This window comes from Clupea harengus, chromosome 21 (assembly GCF_900700415.2).
Source record: "Clupea harengus chromosome 21, Ch_v2.0.2, whole genome shotgun sequence".
NCBI classification, from domain to species: domain Eukaryota; kingdom Metazoa; phylum Chordata; class Actinopteri; order Clupeiformes; family Clupeidae; genus Clupea; species Clupea harengus.
Window position 1 is genome coordinate 13,734,015 of NC_045172.1, and position 19,081 is coordinate 13,753,095.

General features: G+C 42.1%; 2 protein-coding genes across 3 annotated transcripts; both read right to left on the reverse strand.

Annotated features, from left to right (window-relative positions):
• Window positions 1–3,458, reverse strand: LOC105911692 (homeobox protein DLX-1-like). Its single transcript, XM_042702910.1, has 2 exons — window positions 1,776–3,458; window positions 1–1,527 (listed from the first exon to the last, which is right to left on the reverse strand). Exons 1-2 carry the CDS (start codon window positions 1,954–1,956, stop codon window positions 1,301–1,303), a joined length of 408 nt encoding a protein of 135 aa, XP_042558844.1. The 5' UTR covers window positions 1,957–3,458; the 3' UTR covers window positions 1–1,300.
• A 124-nt stretch (window positions 3,459–3,582) lies between these two features.
• metap1d (methionyl aminopeptidase type 1D (mitochondrial)) lies at window positions 3,583–17,038 on the reverse strand. 2 transcript variants are annotated; one of them, XM_031558773.2, is made up of 11 exons: window positions 16,900–17,038; window positions 14,763–14,856; window positions 12,461–12,636; window positions 11,266–11,415; window positions 10,964–11,112; window positions 10,811–10,853; window positions 10,426–10,589; window positions 6,046–6,143; window positions 5,382–5,429; window positions 4,682–4,760; window positions 3,583–3,895 (listed from the first exon to the last, which is right to left on the reverse strand). In XM_031558773.2, the coding sequence occupies exons 2-11, from the start codon at window positions 14,800–14,802 to the stop codon at window positions 3,817–3,819; spliced, it is 1,026 nt and encodes a 341-aa protein (XP_031414633.1). In that variant the 5' UTR covers window positions 14,803–14,856; window positions 16,900–17,038; the 3' UTR covers window positions 3,583–3,816. The 2 variants fall into 2 exon arrangements, with proteins under 2 accessions (XP_031414633.1, XP_012696072.2); XM_012840618.3 differs by lacking the exon at window positions 16,900–17,038 and having other exon boundaries at window positions 14,763–14,907.
• Window positions 17,039–19,081: the final 2,043 nt, after the last annotated feature.

A 19,081-nucleotide genomic window follows, 5' to 3' on the forward strand; every position in this document is an offset into this window, starting at 1 on the left:
TAATAATAAAACAAGCTTTATAGTATTACAAAATCTAATGGTCAACTGTGATCATTTCAGCACTTGCAAATGTCCGTGGGTTGAAGTAATGCACACAGGCTACTTTAATTAGACTACAATATTCATTTGACACAAAGAATGCTGAAAGAAAGCTGTACATTTTTTCATTCATTCATTTGTGTCTCACCATCACTGGGAAGAAATAAAACACTATTTGATGATTGCTAAATATTAGGTTATGCTTTAATTCTGTAGTCTACAACAAATCATATTCAGTATTCTGAGTGTTGAAAGAAAACTGAAACAACGTATAATTAAGAAGAGTAAGAAAAATAAAGTGATTACAGAATTGAAAATCCTACAAAAAGAAACAGTCATAACAGAAAATAACGGCCTGCAGGATTCAGTGTTCATTAGCTTGGTCAGCCTACATCACAGCATACGCGTTCATTGAGGTAGGCCTTGTCCTCCAGAATGTGGAACAGCCAGGCTTTCTGACTGACGTGTCACAGCATTGAGCCCCTATGGTCATAAATTACGGAAATAAATTATATTTTGTGCTGCATTTTATCCTGTGAAAAGGTTTGAGCGTCTTCACAAATATCTTTGCCTTACATGTGGGGCTCTCCTTCCCCGCAAAATATGTGCGGTACCTCGCAGCGAATGTATCTGTTCCAAGAGAAAGCAGACGTTTTGTGAAATTATGTAGGCCTGATTATTATCGGTTGGGAGCACAACGCTTTTGCAAGAGAACACAAAAGTTTCAGGTGTTCTGTATCACAACCATCAAACCCAACCCGTTTCTCAATTAGAATAGAATCGTTGAAAGTCTCACTGTCCGAGCAAACGTATGGTCCCACAACTGTGTAGGTAACGTTCATATCAATTGGGTATGCTGAGTGTCCTCCTGGTGGACTGTCTGGTACCAGCTATTGTACTCGGATACGTAAGAGACCATCGTTGGCTCGGTGGAATCCGCGTAAGATGTGAGGTAGGAGTTCCACACCGACGTGCTGGGCAGTGTGGTGGCAGATAGCCCTGGTTCAGCTATTTGTGTTGTGGTTTCAAGGGTTCCTCGTCCCTGCTTGATGATTTTCTTAAACTTGGACCTTTTGTTCTGAAACCATATTTTAACCTGTGAAAGAAATAACACAATCACAAAAATGCAGGCATGTACACTGATTGTGGTTTCCTGAGACAAAAAAGAGGTCAACAAAACAGAAGTTTCAATTGAATTAACAACGGATTGTTCTGCTGGCAATAGACAACAAATGCTTTCATTGGAAATCAAATTAAATAGTTAATGGATTAGGCCATTTTGACGTGCCTGCGTTTGCGTGATCCCTAATGACGCAGCGAGTTCGGCTCTCTCTGGCAGCGCCAGGTACTGCGTCAGCGCGAAGCGCCCGTTGAGCGCTTGCAGCTGCGCGCTGGAGTAGATGGTTCTGGGCCGGCGAATCTTCTTCCCTTTGCCGTTGAAGCGCACCAGTCCGCCGCCCACTATCTCACTTCTTTCCGGCTTTGATCCTACAGGTGGTAACAAAATGCGTGCGCAATCTGTGATGAGGTCATTTCTGTCCAAGCATGAGCAAGCATTCAGATATAATTATCTGTTATTACAGGCTGGATATGTGGTTTCTGAACATTCGTATGAAATCATTACTAACGCTAATGTCATGATGATTTCTCAACTGTTCTCAACTGTTGCTCGACTGTTGTGCAAACCGCAGTTGTGTGTCAAGAGATTACTGTAAGAGAGAGTGGTGTTTTCTTACCTGTCTCGGTTAAACTAGGGGTTTGAACGGCGCCGGAATAAGGCACCGGGCTCTGCTGAGAACAGGTATATCCAAGCGGATGGGGGACGGAAGATGCGTTTCCGTAAGACATCTCGTGCGCAATGGCCCCAATGGAGAAGTGTGCCACCGGCGACGATTGCGGAGACCCGCAGCAATCCATGAGCAGCGGTTTGTCTGTGGGGGAGCTTCTGTTGTTATGGCATCGCGCTCATTCCAAGTTGGAGATAGTGGAATGTCCGACCTCGTGTTGTCTTCTGTTGTGCATTTTCAAAGGGGCAAGGAATGATGTTACCAAGCCACCTTTCTTTCCTCAAGCTTTGTCAGTAAAGAATCCTTACAAAAAGCGAACTTTTTTGACCAACCTGCAGTAAAATGTCTTGAAGCAACTGCTTTGTATCACGACGAGCAGTGTATTCGACGTGATCTGATTGGCTTGCTGTATATACGAGATGCTGCCATTGGTCGTGAAATTCAGTCTGTGGTCTGAGTAATGCGCGTGTTTATCGCTAATCCATATATTCCAACCTGTTCACATGTTAAGGAGTGAGCAGATGCTATTACTAAATATTATGTGTTCAAGAGTTAATATCGAAATATTGGTCTTTATAATTTTTATTTAAAAATTTTATTGAGATTTATCCTATGTAGGCTACAATGTATTCTTTATCAAAAATACCGAATAATGCATATGCAGAGCCCCTCAAGCTTTGACTGCGCATCAGTGAATGTCTATAATGTGGACATAAGAGATGTAACAGATCTGTACCAGGTAACTTCGTAGGTCTTTGAGTTGATCTTTATATGGTTAATTATGCAGAAGCCTGTTTCAGTGGACCACAGCTGTTTCATTAGCGTATCATGAGCGACGAATTTGCATGTCTCGTGCGTAATTGACCGGATACTTAAACTGTTAATTGCTAGCAATTGTAAATTTCCCATTACAAAATATTTCTTCACTGAGTTGAGTATACCTGTTGTCATGGAACCTGAAGGTAACCTCAAGAACATGCATGGTATAGCCTACTGGGTATTAACATTTATACATTTTAACATTATAAATAGGCTATTCCATTGAGTCATAATAATTTAGTCTTAGATAAAAATCGTAATTCAAACACTGATGCACTGAAAACAAAATAACCAGGCCAATACCGCAATACCGAAAGCCCTCATTTTTTGCCGGCTTTAATTCACTTAACTGTGACATTATAAAATCATATACCATTTTGTTCGTTTCACTAGCGTGAAGGTAATGCCCTACCAGCATGGCATAAAATCGTTCACATTACCTCAGGGAGACGTTGGACTGTTTTCGCTTGATGATATTAGATGTGGCTCATACAGCAAGCACACATCGCATATAGCATCTCAATCACAACACATCCAGCTCGTTAGCTTGTATATCCCGCCAGTCAGATGTTCATAACGGCATTACCTCTGCAGTAACCTCATCAGACAGGCAGACACGGAGAAAAATGCATTCGGCTAATTGGATGTAACGAGATTTGCGATGGTCAAGGCAAGCCAAGGGAATGGCAGAAAAATCTACCTTGGTGAAATCCCCATGAATGCAAATAAAATAAAGAAATTATGTTTAAACTTAAATAATTTACTCCAGAAAAATTATTCACTCCAGGTTTCACTGACCTAAAAATAAAAAAGAAGCTTCTGAACCAAATAAAAACAATATCCATTTCAATATTATACCAACTCTACCCATGGCCTCACATTAACCTTTTATTACAGTGCACTAGAGAGATAATGGAGATTAATAATTACAGTAGGCTTTTTAAAGAAAGACAACATTTTACTTAAATAACATATTCTCACTTATATCTCATATTGCGAGCTTACAAGGAAGAGTGGATTTCAGTGCCACTGTGCAGGATTTTAAAAACAATGCCTAATAAGTCATGCTGACACACATTTACTGTACAATTTACACACACAGTCTATAACTGTTCTCCCAAATGGCGCACGCACGCACACACACACACACACACACACACACACACACATATCAATCCTCTTCAGGAAGCTTGGTGAGAATTTCAACACCATCAGAAGTGATGACGACAGTGTGCTCAAACTGGGCTGATCTGAGGAGACACACACAAACACACACACACACACACACACACACACACACACACACACACACACACACACACACACACACACACACACACACGATCACAGCGTCTCAAGTTCTGTTGGATACTGCCTGAAGCTGCGAATCCTCTTACAATGCTGGGAGAGGAAAGGTCTCTTCCTCTCATCCTCTGCCCTCCATTCCTCCCCCCATTCTCTCTCTCTCTCTCTCTCTCTCGCTTATAACCACTTAATAAAATGACCTCATGACTGTTCACCTCTCACTGTTCCCCTGTCTAATCCCAGCATCTAACCTGATCAAAAACCATTCCCTATCAGGAGACCCCCACCCCCACCCCCCTCTTCTCTCTCCTTCTCTTATTCACTCATCTCTTGCTTTCACTCCATCCCTTTCTGTCTCTGTCACCTAAACACACATATACACACATTCATATTTTCCGACCATCGCACCGCGAGCCGGTTGAATAATTACGTAACATCTCAACTTCTGCCCCTCCACTCCACAACCTTCTCTAGCACACTCCACACTGAGAGCCGCCATAATCAGTGGGGCTGAATGTCGAGAACTAATCATTTCGATAGGCTGGCCCACCTAACCCAGCCCTCATGCATTCCCATTCAAAGCTAATGCAAATCAGTAGAGGCCTCTTATGATTAATAGCCGTAGAATATGATTACAGTCTACTAGTGTGATATGCGATTAATCGGCTATGTGTTTTATAGGATTAATAATATAATGGTCAAGTGGAATGCAAAGGAAGTGAGGGTGTTACCTTTTATCGTCCGCAGAGACAGCGGTCCATTTGTCCTTCAGGATGTGGAACTCTGAGGAACCTTCCATCAGGATGGGTTCTGAAGGAGAGAGAGAAAGAACGGTGTCACACTGGTGATTTCTCCTAAACTAGGGGAACAAGCCCAGACCTGAAATAGCTACACTGTGTGACACAACCCTGTGAGTCAACATCTTGTTTACCTTTAGTAAAGGTCACCCAAAACTGAGCTTAGCACAATTTCTCCACTTCTCTTCCAACTTTTCCCCGTCCAAAAACTGATGAATTCAATTTGGGATGTAATAATAAAAATAAAATCAAAATTAACTATGTGTTCTTATTTGCACGCTCTCAAGTTAACCCACTAACTCTGCAATGAAATATTATAATACAATGAATACGAAATATGCGCCCAAGATGTTCGTCTTTCGTTAGGTACGACATTTTCAACATTACGATGTATCATTTGTGGTTATTGTTAGGAAAAACTGAGAAGTATGACAGCATGCCTTGCTCGCAAATCACAGAAACATTACAGCAACAAAAAGCCACAGATGCGTAGCCGCGACGAACAGCCCAACTAACAGCTATCGTTATACACACACTCATGCAGGACACACATGCGCGCACACCTACAACGAGAAGGTCAGCTGACAGATATCATTGTCCCGCCCATGTATGCCACAATCACACACTCACTGACCTATGGTGAAGGCCATGCCCTCCTCCATCTGTAGGTCATTGTCATTTGCTGTAAAGGAGGGGGAAGATCCACATATAAGTAACAGGTTTGTCACTTCCGAACAACATTTCTTCAGCACGCAATACATTATGGCATGATCATCATCATCTATGAAATTTGATTTGTAAATAAAAGCTGCTCTTTCAGAATGATAATTTATGGGTAAGACGCAAGGACACCCGTTACTATAAAGTATATCAATCAAGTGAAGTGAATCAAGTCTGTTAAATCAGTTTGTTTAGAAGTGATGACAAAATAAATGTCTGAGGGGAATAACAGTTATAAATACAACTTTTTCAAACAATTCTTTAAAAAGCTATACAATTCACTCAGATCCTTGTTGGAACAACAAAGTGTGAGGTTGCAAAAAAAAAAAAAAAAGGCTTTTTTTAAATGTTAGTAAGCAATGCTATGATGCAGAAACAAATCCTCTTTGTATAACAGTAATACGCCTCCTCTTTCCTTCTTTAAAGACAGGACCATTCTTTGAGGAACACTTAAATCACAGATTTCATCCATCTCTGAAACGGTGAAAAACCTTAGCGATTATGGATGTAATGTAATGTAATGTATTGTATAAGTTCCTAATAATTGGCTTAAAAGCATTTCACAGCATACGCCTCACCATGGTGCCATATCTCTGGGTGTCCGTGAAAAAAGGACCCGATTCCATGACCAATGAAGTAGGGACATACACGAAACCCATGGGTACCAGCTATGTCACTGCAGCAGAGGAAAGAAAGAAAAGCAACGATAGCATTTCATATTTATTAAGACTACCAGAGAGTGCTGTATTACATACTGAAATGTCAAGCATTGTATTGCTCATTCGATAGTGCTCTTTCAGTCTACATTGAGCTTCATGTATGGGTATTGTAGGCTACTCATTTAAGGAAACCATTATTGTTATACTGTTATTCTCATTTTGTTAGTTTGTGTATGTGAAAAACAGAGCTGTTTATTTTCACATCCAGCATTGACAAATGGCGAATAGATCAAATTCAAAATCATTTTCCTATAATATATTACACAACACAACAATTTCTTAGCTAATTTGTAAAACGTTAACGTAACCACAGTGTGTGTTTTTTTGAGAAAAATATCAACATTTCAGCTGTCCAGCAGGCTTGGGGTAATCGCTATAGCAACGGAGGGCAGCTGCTCCATTTACCGCTCTCCAAATGAGCAATTACAGACACAGCCTCTCCCACTGAGAGACATGTATTTTAGGCCCCATATTATGACAAAGAAAACCAGTTTAATTCTTAGATGGGAAAGAGTGTGTGTGAATGAGGGAGGGAGGGAGGGAGTGAGTGAAAGAGAGAGAGAGTTTTTATCTGACTCAGAGACCTATATTATGACAAATAAGTTTGTTACGAATATGGGCAACTTGTGTGTGTGTGTGTGTGTGTGTGTATGAGTGTGTGTGTGTGTGTGCGTGCGCGCGCACGCATTTGTGAGTTAGCATGTAAAATCCAACAGAGGCTCAAGACACTAACAACATAGTCTGTCATTATCTCCACAAATATGAATATTCATCCCTCTCTGAGAGATGACTGTAGACAGAGGGGACGTCACTACGGTCAGCACTCATACCCACACTTAAGTTCCTCTTAACACACAACTCACCTGCTCTCTGCCGTACCTGGCATCCCATCGCTCAACACACACACACACACACACACACACATACTAACACATTCACATATAAACATACACACACATTCACATATAAACACACACACACATTCACATATAAACACACATACACACACTCACATATAAACACACATACACATTCACATATAAGCACACACACACTAACATATTCACATAAAACACACTCTTGTGGTGACCCTCCCTCTCTCTCTCTCTCTCTCTCTTTCTGTCCAACAGCACTCCTCCAGCTACTGGAGATCCTCCACCCTCTCCTCTCTGTTTACCACTTTCTCTCCCTCCTCTTCTTCTTTATCCCTCTCTCCTTCTCCTCTCTTCTTCATCCCTCTCTCATTTTCCTCTCCTCTTGGCTTAATTGCACAGCCCTCTGAGGACAAAATCTGTGGACTAGAGAAGAGGGAGTGACTTAAAGAGACAGGGAGGTTTTTTTTATTTCCCTGGTCGCTCTGTGTGTAATGTGTAGTCTGTAGTCCTTATAAAAGCTGCATGTATCAATAATGGGTCCAGAAACAGACGGACATTACCAACAAATGGGCAAGTGAATACAAATATTTAAATTGTTATGTTAGAAAGTGCAATTTCATTATTTGTGGAACAGCTCAGGCATATCCAGACCATGTGTATCCGTGTATCACAACATTGTAATAACAAGGGATATAATTTAACCTGTATGAAGGTGGAGATATGATAACTGGGATGTAACACAACCTTTCCCCAGGGTTTATGTTACTTTTAACATGTAACATTTCCATTACAGGTCAAAGTGTTTGTGCAGCCTGTACATGTATGTGAGTATTTAAGACTTATTCCATGAAGTTCAACTTCTAGTTAGAATATGTCTTGAGGATGTCTTAAGGCTTCTTTCGAAAACTGTTGCTAAGCCAAACACCAGTCCAGCTTTGGTCTGTAGGCAGCACAGCAGGGCTACAGAGAAACTCTTCAGTAGGTTAAGGTCTAAACTGAGACTGGTTTGATCACACCTATCAGTGTGTTTCCTTTTATAAGACTAGGAGACTCCCAAGGCAGATGGGATAACAACAGGAAATATCACAATAACATGTTCCTACACATCCCCTGAGTTTAGTCTTCCTAAACCTTGCAATGACCAAAGGTTTATTTCAGTTAGTAGGTGCCTGTAGAAACAAACTCACTCACACACGACCACACAGCCTGACACTTTCACATGTTGGTTCTCTCTCCACTGTGGTCTCCAGTTGTGGGAACAGGCTGAGAGAAACCTCTAGCAGGAAATTAAACAAGGGTGTGGTGTCAAGCCAGTGAGGAAATCGGACTTAGACTAGACAAACTTCAAGATTTAATACAGTATATATGGTAAACCTTTAAAGTGCAGCCATTAAATGGAATATAAACCAGTAAGTATTTTTTTATGAACACATTATGGAGAGTGTGAACATCATATAAATATTTGTATATCCATCTGAAACAAAGCATCTGTAAAAACTAAACTAGTTTGGAACTGGACTCTTACAATAATGGTTTATTTGATATCACTGCTGTGTGTAAAAACTAAACTATTTTGGAGCAGGATTCTTGCAATAATGGTAAAAATGTTAAATAGCTTGGAGTTCAGGAGCTGTTAAAAAAACACAACAGCCGAATGAAGGACCAGCCACAGTGACGCAATACATGGATTTTTACAGGGCATACAGCGATACCAAATAAATCCTTAAAAAAACACTCTCCAGCACTCAGGATACTTGGTGCATTTTAACTATTAAGTCTACTTCAGGGCTATCAAGACGAAAGTATTTGTGTAACAAAAAAAAAAGCCAATTGTAATGCAAATGAGGGCTTTTGGGAGCACAGTGTCTTTGCGGCGACCTTGTGGCTTAGTGGAGATGAATTCGGCGCACTCTGCGATGAGACAAGTGCCTGCATGTTGACAGGCAGGGACGGGGAGATATGCAGAGCACTGCACTCTCTCCCTATAGGGAGCACGCTCTTCCATGCCGAGAGGCAGCTACCCTATAATTTTCACCTCCTAAAGACAGACAGAAACGCGCGTGCACACACACTAGCACAGATACACACTAGCACAGACACACACACACACACACAAGCACAGACACACTCACTGACACAAACACACACACACACACACACACACACACACACACACAAGTATAACACAGGCATAACCACAAGCACATACACACTTGAGGACTGGAGCAGGAACTCTCGCTCACACACACACACACACACACACACACATACACAGACACACAGACACACACACACATAGAAAACCACCTTCAAAACTACCCTGTAATTTAGATGGAGAATGGAAAGCCCAGTGCACTCTGGGTAGCTGCTGCTGTTCGTGTGCTAGTGTAAGTGTGAGTTTGTGTGTGTGTGCGTGTGTGTGTGTGTTTGAGTGTGTGGTGCATTAACATTCTGAAGGCAGATTCGGCATATTATTACACCTCTGGATGGACTGAGCGTAGAAAAAGACAGAGAGATGAAAGAGGCAGAGAAAGAGAGATGGGATTATTCCCTCCTTTTGAGACATAATGGCTCTGTCTGGATGCTTTCAGCAGCACAATGCCTGTTTAGATGCCTTTTAAGTCAAACAGCAGTGCATCCAGAAAATTCACTCGCCTTTCTCTGTTTCCCTTGTAATCACTCTCTGCCTCCTTCACACACACTCTCTCTCTGCCTCCTACACACACACGCACGCGCACGCACACACACACACACACACACACACACACACACACACACACACACACTCTCTCTTTACATCACTGAAACACCCATTTTGATTTCATGGGGCCTTTTACACACTATTGTGAAACTCTCAGGAGTACCATACCAAACGTTAGCATCTACAACAAGCCTTTGAACAGGACTGCAGGGTAGTAGGAGCCCATGCTGTCAGTGCCTCTGTTAGAGGCAAGGCGAAAGTCCATCTTGCTTGCTTATATCTATATGACTATTTATGCAGTGCAATTCCCTAACTAGGACAGGTCTAGTCTACCTGTGGCAACGGTACCTATATAGAAATATTGACTCACAGCATCCCCTTGATGGCTGTTGACCCATGCCATGTACCACGTGGAGGACTATGTGTTTATTTTACACAAATTGGCACAGGTGCATTTTTAATATATGTTCTCATGTGGGAGACACATGGCTTTTTCATGTTTGGGTATGTGCTGATGTAAAGAGAAAGTCACCTTTGTGTTTGTACATGTGTGAGTTTGTTTTTAACCCATATGGCAACTTTTTTTCAAGGGATGTCAGCTCACGTTGGACTTTCAGGCTTCGAGAACTTGAGTGGGACACAACACACATAAAAAAAACACACCTGATTGTGTTGCCGATGACACAAAGCGGTTGACCAGGTCTGCAGGCGGCGATGGCCTCGTCACGACAACGCCTTGCCACATCCACCAGCTTCTTCCCCACCTCATCCACGGAACCAATAAGAAATGTCTCTGATGTGTCTCCATGGTAACCCTCCAGGTAAACCTGAGAGACAGCGAGAAACTCCATATATAGAACAGCTGCTTATTTGTGTGTGTGTGTGTGTGTGTGTGTGTATATATGTGAAAGCATTTTAGTGTGTATCTAGAATATGTGTATATTATGTAAGGATATATGGGAACGTGTGTATATTAAGTGTGAACATGTACACATGAGAGTGTTAGTTCATATGTGTATGTTAGTATGTTTCTTAAGCGAGCACTCACAGTCACATCGATGTTGATAATATCGCCATCTTCAAGCCGACGGCTGTGGAATGAAAGGAAAATCAGTTACTGCCAAACTGTGTGCACAAGACACCAAGAGCCAAGAGCCTACACTTTAGAGAGAGAGAGAGAGACACAGAGACACACACACACCTGTCTGGTATGCCATGACACACCACATTGTTGACAGAGGTGCAGACAGATTTGGGGAAACCCCCGTAGTGCAGTGGGGAGGGGTATGCATTGTGCCGGACGGCCTCCTGATGGACGATGAAATCTACCTCATCTGTCGTCATGCCAACCTTTGGGAACAGTTAAACTTCATAGATATTCACTTGACTCAAAGCACACAGAAACACACAAAACACACACAGACACACACTTGTGGAGAGTCTAACCAAACTCATGTGCATTAGCACACACACACACACAGACAACACACACTCCCCAATTACCTTGAGACTTCTTCCCGCCAGCAGCAGTATGTGTCTGGCGAGTTGGCAGGCGCTCTTCATACCCTCAATCTGCTCCTCATCCTTAATCTCAATGTAGTCTGGCCAATCAGGAACTGACCTGGAAGACACATATTCAGGCCTCTGGATGTGCTAGAGAGAAGAGAGAAAAGAGTGAAAGAGAGAAAGAGAGAAAGAGAAAAGGGGGAGAGGATAAGAGAGAGAAACAAGTTGAAGTTCCTAACAATATCAAGGTTTGTCATGACAGCACTTGTCTGTTCAACCGTTGGTCCAAAGAGTGTCATTGTTCTTTATATTATATCTTAACAATTTATGAATAACAGATATAAGAGGAAAAAATATAGGAAGAGGAATGTGGATAAAACTGGAAAAAGGCGGAAATTCAACAGACCAGGCGGGAAGTAAAATATGGGTCTTTCAGATGAGAGATCAATGCTTCTATATCTATCCTGCCTTTGCTTTGTTCTGGCTTTTGGGACAGAATCTCGTTAAAATGAATAAATGAACAAAATAAACCAGAATGCAGTCTAAAGCATTTGATGACTTGGGATGCTCTGTGTGTATATGGTGTGGAAAAAGATGAGAGAAAGAGGGGCTGTAACTGTCCAATGATTTAGCATCCTCTCCTGTGATCACACAAAACACACGCGCACACACACAAGCAAGCACAGAGAGAGAGACAGTTATAACAAAGTGCTTAGAATCAGAGACATCTGAAGAGGGCTCATCACACAGAATCATAAACCCAGAGTTTTAGGTCCATCCACCACAAATCAACCTAGTCCCTTTGTTCTTCAAAGCTTTCCCATTCATGCAATTTACATTGAATGTTGCAGCAACATTTAAAAAGACATCCTATCTTTAAAAAATAACAAAATGTTACAAAAAACTAAATCACCATCACTGAACCACAATTACGGGATGTGGTACCTACATTTGAGCTATAATAGTGGACCAATCTATCATAAACCTCAAAATGCAATACTGAATCTACCTAATCTAATCTGTTCCACGCTGCTTAAACATAATCTCTGAGCCAACATGGACGGACATGGTGATGTAGTCTGATCCACAATGGCAGACCTACAGGCCCCTTTGAGTCATAATAGAGCTTGGGAGGTGGTGGTGATGGTGAAAAAAAAGAGCCCCAGCTGGATGGTGAATTATGGGTAATTACTTTGGGCACAGCGTAGGCAGGTCGCACCACAGCGGGGCGCACCACGTTGTGGGAGCTACGCCACTTCCTCCAGAAGAAGCAGCGGCGTGGGGGGCACTGCAGACTAGCTGGGCGCTGCTGGGAGAGTGGGGGGCACATCCGGCGCCATGTCCCCCTCTGGAGTAACACAGGCCAACCTGCAGCAGGTAGAGATACACGTGGATATGAGGTATCAAGCTACATTCACACATATTATATGCACAGAGAGGGCAAGCCCGGGACAAACCATGGTCTGGAGTAAGCAGAGAGTTTGTTTGACTGACTGTTAATACTTGTTGTTGGACTTTCTACTAGTCCTGAACTACTTTTGGTACACACATTGTTAAAGCTTTGACAATATGAATACTTAAATGCATCATGCCAATAAAGCTTTTGAAAACTTAAAAGTTGAAGTGATACAATGGTCACATGGTGTTCACTCATACATAATACGCACACAGAGGGCAACCCCAGGACAAACCATGGTCTGGAGTGGCGGGCCAACCTACAGCAGATTGAGCTAAAGACATGGTACTGCAGTCCACTCTCTGTATATATAGAGCCAACACACACACTCTATCTGTGTGTCTGTCTGTCTTACACACACACACACACACACACACACACACACACACACACACACACACACACACACACACACACACACACACACACACACACACACACACACACACACACACACACACACACACACACACACACACACACACACACACACACACACACACACACACACACACACACACACGTTGCAGCAGTCAGTATCTCAGCACCACAGTGCCCTCTACAGCATCATCCACCATCAACATGCAGTTGCACAGAGGAACATCCATGAGCTCACTATGCTCCATCTTAAACCAAAACCATATAGTTATTTAAATAATCACCATGCCTAAAAGTAGAAGGGGAGCATAGACCTCTGCCAAGGCCATCTCGCAATGTTCTGTTCATCATCTTTTGTGGATCCGCCCGTGATACGGATCCGCTCCACAATTTAGTGGGTTCTTCCTTAACCCAAGCTACACCCCCTCCACTAAGTTTCATGAAAATCTGCCCAGTAGTGTTTACATCCTCCTCAAACAAACAAACAAACAAAAACAAACAAACGGCCCTGGAAACATAACCTCCTTGGCCAAGACACTGAAACTCACATCAGGTTCCCTGACAATTGGGTTTCTGAAATAGACTCATGCAGTCTGTGCAAAAATAATGAAGTGATTTATTCCACAATGCCATGACACATCAGAGAAATGGTAAGAAGAGAGAAAGAGAGGCGGTTGGAAAGGGAAGTGGAGGGATAGGATACAAGGTGAAGGGAGTACAGAACAGAGGAAGAATATGGTGGTGTGCTCAGAAACAGCTGTTAAGGTTTTGGCAAGGAAATTGTTTGTGTAAGTGTCTGTTCTTCTCTCTCTCTCTCTCTCTCTCTCTCTCTCTGTGTATGTGTGGATATGGCCGTGTGTGTGGGGTGGTGGAGTGTGTGTTCATGTAGAGGGTGGTGCTGGAATCTGAGATGAGGATGTGGTGTGAGTGTGTGTGCGTGTGTGTGCGTGCGTGTGTGTGTGTGTGTGTTTGCTAGTGCATAGTGGTGAAAAGCAAGAGTGCACCCTAATGTGTGTGCCTGTAATTAAGTGTAGGCTATCTAACCATTTCTGCCTCCCATGCAGGATACACTACTCAACAATCTCTCTGAAATTCACACACAACTTCTAATGCGCACACACAGACAGACACCCATTGTGAACATGATGTCAACATAATAAAATAATAGCCAGATGCATTACAGCTGAGCTTGTTTTGGGGAGTTTGCGAGTTATGCGTATACAGAAACAACAGCCTACCGATCGGTCTGACGATGTGACTATAAAAATAGTTAGGCACAAAGAACGCCGTGTTCTCGAAGTGGTAGATATGCCGACATGTCTGTCGTTACAGTCTACCCAATTATCGGCAAAATAACTGCTATGGGCCCTACTTAATGTTCAGTTTATTCGGCTGGTGTTTTAGAAATTCTGCCACAATCAGCCAGGGTTTCTATGACAAAAGCACCAAACCAACATTCAGTTACTGTGATAGCCTACTTAGCAAGCACTTGCAGTTCATTGAGGTAAAGAACAACCCAACACAACTTTTTTCGCTCGCTTCGCCCAATTCGTTCGTCTAGGTCACAATCGCCTGCCTCCAACAGAAATGAATGGAATACAGAACTTCGCTTCGCTGACATGTATCAGTACCGTTAAACCTGCACTATTTTAGCTCTTACCGGATTTGTAAGACCACTTCCCGGCAATGGGTGCCGCCATGTTTGCTATCCGAGCAGACCACGTGACCAGTGTATTTCGTGCTCAGAACGCCACCTGTCAGCACAGAAGAGGTGACAGTAGCAGTGTTAACATTCCGCGCATACAGAGATATCAGATGGAATTGTGCACTTTCATCTCTTCCTCCTCAGGCAATGGAAATCTATCTAACGCCTCTGGCACCGGGACAAGACGCAGACAGAAGGCAACTCCAGTAGGCAACATAATTGAGTAGAGTGCAATGTATTCTCCCCTGGCATAGCCAATACAATTCCTACATTTATTTAATAAAGCAAATTAAACAGCAAGTTATTGAGCACTCACAAGTATCATTGACATAGTAATTTATTCATACACAGTAGCATCCATACATTAAGTTATGCGCTTTTCTAAATTAAAATATATTTTTCAGGATCCAGGGCCAAAGGTTCATCTGCATTCCCTCATAGCAGAACCCCATACATTCTACAGAGAACTCTGAGATGATGGTGTATTGTTCTATATGGGGTGCAAGACATTGCTAATTTAGAGCAAGTAACCACATTTCTAGAGAACTTTTATGAAAGATGACTACAGCTCTGGGCTTCCAAAATAGACCCAATATAGCGTTCAGCTCAGAGTTTAATGGTTGCACACGAGCCAAACTGTGGGTGTTCTGGCTTAGCTCATCTTCCCAACGTTTCTTTCTTTGTCTAAAATTCACCACCACAACTCTTTTTTACTGTTTCAGCGTAAAAAACAACAACTTGAAATCAGCCATCTAAAAACAAAGGGAATAGGGTGAGCAAGTGGCGGACCGAGAAGATAGTGAGAGGGAGGAGAGGGACAGAGAGCTGGAGCACAAAGTATTCCCTCCTCCACTGTGGGATAAAATAAACAGTAATTAAACTGGGTTGGGCTGGTAATCGGCCACAAGCCTCCCCGTGGCAGCCACTACAGGCCCAGAGGAGATCAGCGTGGGAAACCAGTAAGTCCCTTGGCAAAGGGGCAGACAAGTAACAGTGCAAACAACTGCATTATGTACAAACATATTAACCACACACACACAAACACATATATACATATACACACACACACACACACACACACACACACACACACACACACACACACACACACACACACACACACACACACACACACACACACACACACACACACACACACACACATACAGCAAAAAGGCAAATAAGTGTTCAGTTGTATTAATGTTAATCTAATGTAGGGACAGATGAAGACCTTATTTGTATTAGAAAAGCCGTACTGTAATGTTACAATGTTTCAGAGCATTTGGTATTTCTCTCAGTTCTAACATTAACCATAGAGTGATACTGATATTGACATCATGGAGTTACACTCTTGTTTCCTCAGCTGGCACCAAAATAACAAAAATGGGACAAGTAAGAATAATCTTAACAATCTATAAGTGTCGATTGTAAAACTACATCCTAATGCAATCATCTGTTGAGTATGACAGAGGAATACTCTGTCTTCATTTGCAAGTAAAGTTGTAGAATATGACTCATTGATGATGCTTTGAATGATGCAATACAATATCACTGTGATGATGTTTGCCGTGTGTGACATCAGTCTGTGGACTGCATTTGTAGCAAGCCACTATAATTTAAGGGGTCTGTGTATAGCCCTAGTTTTTACCAAAGGTATAAGTGATTGCTGCAGCTGTTGGCGAGTATTGAATGTCATATCCTTATTGACAGGGGTATATGTTAAGAGCACTCAGTTTTAACTTATTAAACAGCCTACTTGTCTTCATTTACAAATGCAGAGCTTCTTCATTCAATAGCATGCCCTTGTTATTCGGTATTATAAAGGAGGGAGAGGAGGTATTGTGAGGTGACGCTGTATGACACACACACACACACAGACAGGAAGAGAGAAAGACACACACATACAAAAACAAGCGCACACACACACACAGACAGACACACAAACAGACAGACACGCACACACAGGAAGAGAGAAAAACACACACATACACACGCGCGCACGCGCCGGCACACACACACACACACACACACACACACACAGAGAGAGGCTTAACATAGCATAAATGGCACCGGCTTGTGATGAGTCGTGCACCTGCAGCTCTATGCGTCTTCAGACGGCCCACCACGTCTCCCCAGCCTCTCAGAAGAAGGTCACTTTAGACAAAGCCATAAAGAAACTAAGCCTCCACGACTGCTCTGATGGCCACTTAGTCCAGCCAGTATGAAGGGTATGTAAATGCCTAAAGGAAGACAGACATGAAAAAGAAACATGCTGCCTTGTACTTAGACCAAAGTTGTCAGCATTTCTGTTGAAATGTCAAAAAAGGAAACAAAGCACATGAATGACACAGCGCTAAGCAGAGATATGAAAAGAAAATAAGATGTCCATGCACAAATGTGTCTATAGAATAAGAGAATAAGAGCATACCAAAAAGCAAGACATACTTACCAAACTCATAAAAACATTATTGATAGAAATAAAAGAAAAAATCACTGACCACACACAGCAGACAGAGAGAACTGTGTGAGTAGGTATGTATATGTGTGCACCTGCTCTCACTACTTAGTCCCATCAATAGAACAAAGATGACCTTTGACCTGTGATGGAGAGCTCCTTGTTAGAGGAGCAGCTGCTGAATGGCCACTGGCCCATTTGGAGAGGCTGAGTGGAGCTCTCTGACATGTTCTCTGGGCGCTCATTATGACAACCTGTTTGGGCTTTATCGTTCCTCTCTCTCTCTGCCTCATTTACATGTAATAAGGCTGGTTTAGCCTGGTTGGGACTCAGACCAATGATCCCCAATCTGACACCAACTTTGACTAACTGCTTACTAGCTGCTCTTTCCTTTTTTGGACATGGTGTCTTTTAAGGCACAAAGCAGGTGAGAGACATACGATGAATGATGAAATGCACTGAGTCTCTCAGGGTGGATGTGACATAACTAATCACACAACAAACATTTCTGGTCATCGTGGTAATGGTTCGCCTCTCCTCTCTCTCTCCTTAAAATCCGGAGGATTCCCCCATTGTAATGTCTTTAAATGTTGAATACTGTTAGTAGTTAATGATTATATATATGGTGTGGCACTGAAACCCTTCAGTGTTCACTGTCGACAGTCTTTTGACAAGAAGCCAGCAGCCTGGGGCAAAATGCCAGAGAAGGGAGCTAAAAATAGTTAATGTCAAACAGACATTTTTAAAAACAAATAGTGTTTGTTCAATTCATCACAATACCCTGTTAGTTCTCCAAAAGATAAACATTGCAGTTGGGAAATACATAACCTTAATAATTTGGGAAGAAATAAATATTTCAAGTAGATTTCTTTTGTATTATCATTTTTTGTTTATTGTCATTAACTAGAAGTTTTCACAATTTCCCAGACTTTCTGGGAATTTCAACCTTGTTGCTCTCTAACACAACAGTTACCATAAGTGTAAATGGATTTTTAAATCATCTATGTTGTAGTTGCTTGCACTGTCTCTAATAAAGAGATAAGTGCATGTATTTAGTGCCTGAGGGATGCAGCTGGGGCTTAACTGAGAATGTCCATACCACAAAAGCAACATAATGTGTTTGTCAAACCTGTTATCCAACATAAGCAAGTATCTGGCCCAAATAAAGTTCCATAATCAGGAATAAATTCCCAAATTAACTGTTTGACAATGAATACACCAAAGGTGTATATTGGTGTTAAGGCTATGATTGTAGTGTCTTTTGGCCACATTCACACCTAATTCATCTAATTGGGGGCAGGAAGAGAATGTCGCCAATTATTTCTCATGGCAACAAAACGTTTTGCTACAACAGTTTCAAAACATAAGCAAAGATGTTGATCTGCAAAAGCAAAACAAGTAGATATGCTCCATGCATCCACCACCTCTTCATTGCACTTCAGCCAAAGTGCACTAAAACCCTTTCACACTTAACCGGATTAGTCTTGTGTCTGCAAACAGCTTTTAGTGAAGTAAACAGAGGGGAGCTAACGGGAGGGAAGTCCATGTGTCAACTTAAAGCGTTCCTCTAAACTAAGATCAATAAAGTTGTCTATAACTAGGGCTCTTATGGAAAATATTGTAGGTTAAATAAGCCGTACATGTCAAGTCATACAGTAGCTCGTGATCAAAAGTAAAGCTTGTTCCCAAGTCAGCCTCTTTCTCTCTCTCTCTCTCTCTCTCTTTCTCTCTCTCTCTCTCTCTCTCAACATCGAAGCCAGCAGCTTGATGTAGTCACCAAACTGGAATGGAAGATGCAAGGAATGTCCTCCCTTGCATC

Excerpts from the sequence above, each read along its gene's own strand:
- LOC105911692 (XM_042702910.1), bottom strand. The coding sequence starts at position 1,956 with ATGGATTGCTGCGGGTCTCCGCAATCGTCGCCGGTGGCACACTTCTCC. Across the intron at positions 1,528-1,775 it reads CCCTAGTTTAACCGAGACAG|GATCAAAGCCGGAAAGAAGT; the intron begins GTAAGAAAACAC and ends TACCACCTGTAG.
- metap1d (XM_031558773.2), bottom strand. The coding sequence starts at position 14,802 with ATGGCGGCACCCATTGCCGGGAAGTGGTCTTACAAATCCG. Across the intron at positions 11,113-11,265 it reads TGGCGGGAAGAAGTCTCAAG|GTTGGCATGACGACAGATGA; the intron begins GTAATTGGGGAG and ends CTGTTCCCAAAG. Across the intron at positions 6,144-10,425 it reads GTCATCGGCAACACAATCAG|TGACATAGCTGGTACCCATG; the intron begins GTGTGTTTTTTT and ends CCTCTGCTGCAG.